This window comes from Rhineura floridana, chromosome 3 (genome assembly GCF_030035675.1).
Source record: "Rhineura floridana isolate rRhiFlo1 chromosome 3, rRhiFlo1.hap2, whole genome shotgun sequence".
Classification (NCBI taxonomy): domain Eukaryota; kingdom Metazoa; phylum Chordata; class Lepidosauria; order Squamata; family Rhineuridae; genus Rhineura; species Rhineura floridana.
In genome coordinates this window covers 81,844,531-81,849,436 of record NC_084482.1, presented here as the reverse complement: position 1 = coordinate 81,849,436, position 4,906 = coordinate 81,844,531, and the positions used below count along the sequence as shown (strand labels likewise).

The 4,906-nt window shown below is 43.1% G+C and overlaps 1 protein-coding gene across 2 annotated transcripts; it reads right to left on the bottom strand.

Annotated features, from left to right (window-relative positions):
* Window positions 1–2,264: 2,264 nt before the first annotated feature.
* LOC133382201 (ADP-ribose glycohydrolase OARD1-like) lies at window positions 2,265–2,734 on the bottom strand. Of its 2 annotated transcripts, XM_061621878.1 has the most exons (2): window positions 2,499–2,734; window positions 2,289–2,385 (listed from the first exon to the last, which is right to left on the bottom strand). In XM_061621878.1, the coding sequence occupies exons 1-2, from the start codon at window positions 2,732–2,734 to the stop codon at window positions 2,367–2,369; spliced, it is 255 nt and encodes an 84-aa protein (XP_061477862.1). In that variant the 3' UTR covers window positions 2,289–2,366. The 2 variants fall into 2 exon arrangements, with proteins under 2 accessions (XP_061477861.1, XP_061477862.1); XM_061621877.1 differs by having other exon boundaries at window positions 2,265–2,734.
* Window positions 2,735–4,906: the final 2,172 nt, after the last annotated feature.

The following is a 4,906-nucleotide window of genomic DNA, read 5'->3' as shown; positions in this document are numbered from 1 at the left end:
GAACACCTGCAACAAATACAGCTTGCTGTAATCTAATTCTCAAATCATATTGTTTTTCTGAAAAAAGCAGAGGTGGAAAAATATGAGAGGAATAAAGATAATAATGGAGAGGGGATATTTTATTAATGAAATTATATTTGCTTTTCATTAAAGGGGCAAAGGTGAAAAAATACAAAAGTCCAGTGAGAGTTTCCACCAATTTAGATTTTTAATTTGAGGAGTGAGGACTCATTATCCTTTCACCTTTAGGCACCAGGAATATTAATCTTAAAGTGACATTTGCTGCTTTAAACTCTGCTCAGGAGCCCCGTATGGTGAAGGTTCTGCTCTTAGGCTGAATAACAAATTAAATGCAATTAATTTGCTAAAATGCAATTATGGGATGCAAATTTTAAACCACTGAAATGCAGTTCTGCTGAGCTCACAGCCATATAAAAACCCAATCAACTTCCAGTGTGCATTTATGTGCATTAAACAGATGATGAAGGGGGAAAGGGTTTTTTCTGAAAACAGCTCTATTCTGTAAGATATTTCTGGAGAACATGCCATTTTTCTATAATTTATTTATTCTTAAATTAACATCAAACAAATAAAATCAACAGAATGAACAAGCAAAGCAACCCCAACAAGCAAAGAAATAAAAAGGCACTGATATGACAGTGCACCAAATCATGTAATATGTGTATCTTCCTATCAGATTCTTTTTGAAGAATTCAGAGACAGAACGTTCGGGGGGGGGGGAATTATTCAGTCAATTAAAAATAATCACAGAAGTCAATGTCACACCATTTTTGTTACCCTTCAATGTTAGTGATAAAGATGCAGTTACTGTGAAAAATATTCCCTCCAATGTTGAGAGCTGGTATACTGTAATGGTTAGGAAATCTCACTAATCCTCCCTGTGGTACAAACTCACTAGGTGGCCTTCACAAGCCACTGCCATTTGGCTATATTTGAATATGCTCCTTTCCCCTCCCCACTAATTCACCTTATCCCTTTCCCTCCCACTCAGTTATCAGAGTATACCCTAGACTTGTGATGGCAGCAAACAGGAGAAAGGAAGAGATGAAGTTTCTTCCCCCAGTCTCGGGGCTAGTCCTACTATTAGGCAGAGTGAGACAATAACCCCAGGCAGACCTATGGTTGTTCCTCCTGAGCCCCCCTCCACCAGAAAGGAATTAATATTGATCTTGAAATGGCAGTTGTTGCTGTAAATATGTGTGTCTTGCAGCCTGCCAACATTCCCTAATCTAGCCTGCTGCTTTCAGGTCTGCTAGAGCCTGCAACTTGTTGCTAGCACTGGAATAAGATTCAACTGCCAGTCCAGTTGCCTTTTGCATATGGAAAGCTGTGTGTGCAGGCCCAGCATCAGTGGGTCATGGTGCTAGAGCCCCTGTGGCTGGGAGGGTAGAGCTCCCACTCTGCGATCCCCACCAGCATTGGGCTGTGACTGGATGGTGGGGCAGACTGTGGAACAGGAGTTCCATTACACCACCAGACATCACCCCTGGTGGGTACTTAAATACACCCAGTCACTTAACCTCGCACATCATGCCTGCCATCACCCAAGATGGTAGTGGGAGCATCAACACCCAATATTGGGTGATGGCAGGCATGTGTACTGATGTGCAAGGTGGCACAACCAGATTTAGGTGTGGGTGTGCATATGCATGCAAACACACACAGGGGGAGGCAGAGGCTGTGGTGGGCTAGTGCACAAGGGCTAATGGCAGGCTGGTGCCAGCCCTATGTCTGTGGACAGGGCCAGCTCCAGGAATGCCAGGGCCCTTGGGCATCAGCTTGCCCTGGGCCCCGGCGTGTGTGTGCATGCACACACACGCGCCCCCCACCTACCTGTCTACTGTCTTTTACCATTGCCCTTAATGAGATGGCGGCCACGGTTTCCTTAAGGGGATGACACCTCCACCACCATCTTTGTTGATAGAACATGTATGTGCTATGCACGTGCATCTCTACCATCAACTAAGATTTTATTTATTTATTTATGAGATTTGTTAGACGCCCATCTGGCAGAGGTTAATCTGCCACTCTGGGCGACTTACAACCAAACACAAGTACATTCCATATAGACATAATCAAAATCCTAAAAATTAGAGATTAAAAATTAAAAGCTTTAACTATAAATTTCTACAAAACACTGTCTATGATTGGATATTAGTAATGGTGAGAAATGACTGAAAGAGAAAGGGAAATAGAACAAAATCACATCACCATCTTTTCACAAATCAGTTACAAACACAGAATACAAAAGGATAATAAATTAAAGGGTATAAACTGTAATGCTAACATCTGTATCCTCAAATACTTCATCAAGCATTGTTGAAACTTTACTCCAATTCAGGCGGTCAAGTCCACACCCAATCTTTGGCATAGAAATACAAGTTACAGCATTATTAAGACAATGGATTTTCATCGCTTCCAAGCTCTTCCGTAGATTGTCATAGGTAGGCTTATGAAAGTATTTGTTCTTTGTAATCAGATAGTACACATATCGATTCTCTCTCTTCAGAACAGCCACATCCCCAGTCTTCTTTTTCTGGTTCAAGAGCTCCTGAACACCACCAAACTTCTTCTTAAAAATGGCAGCTATGCCAGCACTCATATGACAATCCTCACTGATACAGTGAGCCAAGGAGTCTGTTCCAGGACATGTAAAAAGGTCTCCCTGTATGTACCTGATTCTTTCTTCTTTTGCCGACCGGGCGCTAGCCATGATAGCATGGAGGACTTTTCAGGATTTCTTCAGATATAAGAACAAGGAAAAAAGACACAGAAATGCATCCTGCCCTGCACATGCGTAGAGCAAATAACTAAAAGTAGAAAGAGGGGAAGGGAATGAAGAGTCTAACTAGCGCACATGACTATTCTAACAGCGCATGCGCGATGAGTTTCAAACTCAAAGATGGTGGCAGGGGCTTCAGTACCTTAGGGAAACTGGGGCCGCCATCTTCATTAAGGGCAATGGTAAAAGACAGCAGACAGGTAGGTGGGGTGGGGGGCATGGATCGCAGAAGGGGAGTGGAGGGGCAGCTGAGGGGGCCCCTGTAGCTCCAGGGGCCGTCAGGCCAGTGTCCCACCTGGCCACCCTTTAGAACCGGCCTTATCTGTGGATGCACCATCTTGTCCTACATCTCAGGCAGCAAAATGTCTTGAGCAGCCTTGCCTTCTCTCTAGAACTAACATATTGTTACACAGTACACCAGGCTTCAGTTAACTCCTAAGGCTGCAGTCCTATGGCTACCTGGGAATAAGTCCCACTGAATTCAGTGAGGCTTGTTGGCAAAGAAAGAGTGCCTGAATGTATTTTTCCACAGCAGAGTTACAAGGCCAAGAAGCACAGAGTCCGTGCAGATCTCAAGGACAAGTATCCAAGGCAACCAGCTGGCCTTATCTATAAGACCAAGCAGATCTGGCCAGTCGGTGTGGGGGTCGAGGAGTTTGTACAGAGAGAGAGCTTGTGATATATTCTATTGTCAGTAAAGTGACTCTTAAAACTTATTACTTGTCTGGCTCATTGCGTCAACTGGAATCTAGCCTGTCACTATTCTGTTCTGCATCCTGGGCACCTGCTTGCGCCAGATACAACATCCAACAAGTGGTAGCAGAGGATGGTTACCTGGTGCTGATGGTTACCTGGTGCTGAGGATTACCTGGTGCTGAGGATTACCTGGAGCGGAGGATTGCAGAAAAGCGGCAGAGAAAAGCCAGAACTGCAGACCAGCGAGTAAAACAGCAGAGAGACGGAGAAACCGAAAGCTGAGCTGAAAGCTGTGAGAGAGCCGTGGGAAAGAAAAAAAAACTAACTGAAGGACAGAGGTGAGAAGCTCTAATTACAAAGGCGGTGAACTGTGAAAAGTGAAAGTATGTCTGTTACGTTATCAGCCGGGATTCCCTTGGAAAGGCTGACAGGGAAAAATTATGGCACTTGGAAACAGAGAATGCAGGCTTTTCTAGTGAAAGAAGACCTGTGGGAAGCTATCGCAGAAGACCCACCCGCCAGGGTGCCTATTCCAGCAGATTGGAGAAGGCTGGATGAGAGGGCAAAGGCGTTATTGTTCTTGCTATTGATGATTCTCAACTACTGCACGTGCGTGACGCAGTAACAGCAAAGGAAACCTGGGAAACTTTAAGAAATATTCATGTGAAAAAGACTGCTAGTTCTAAAATATATCTTGCCAGAAAATTGTATCAGATGTGCTTATCTGGAGATACAACCATGTCAGAGCATTTGTTGGAAATAATCAGACTGTTTACTGAGTTGTCAGAACGTGAAATTGAACATTCTCAAACGCAAAAAGTGTATATCACATTATCTTCACTAGATTCAAGTTATGATAGTCTGGTGAGCTCTTTGGAAGCAATGGACAATGCCAATCTCAATATGGATTATATAGAAGGAAAACTTTTACAAGAATTCCAAAGGAGGCAAGAAATGGCAAAGCAAGAAAGGACTGAGTCTAAACACAACTTGGGAAAGCTGAACAACAAAGCAGCACAAGAGAGACTGTATGGACAAAAGGCATGTTATTTTTGTGGTTCCAAGCAACATCTTCAAAGGAATTGTGAAGCAAGAAGAAGAGAAAGAGGAAGAAAACCATGTGTACAGGTGATCTATGCTAGTAAGAATAAGCAATGTATTAACAATGAGCAGGGAAATAACTGTAAAGATTTATGGGCAATTGACAGTGGGGCAACAAATAGTATAATCAAAGATAAATTTATGTTTCATACATTTTGTGACGTAGAGGATCATGTAATAATGGCTGATGGATCTAAGAAACAGATCAAAAGTAGGGGTACAGTGAAATTAGCAGGTTTCAATACCATTATGACAGATGTGCTGTTTGTTCCTGATATCGAATGTAACATTATGGCTGTGTCGAAA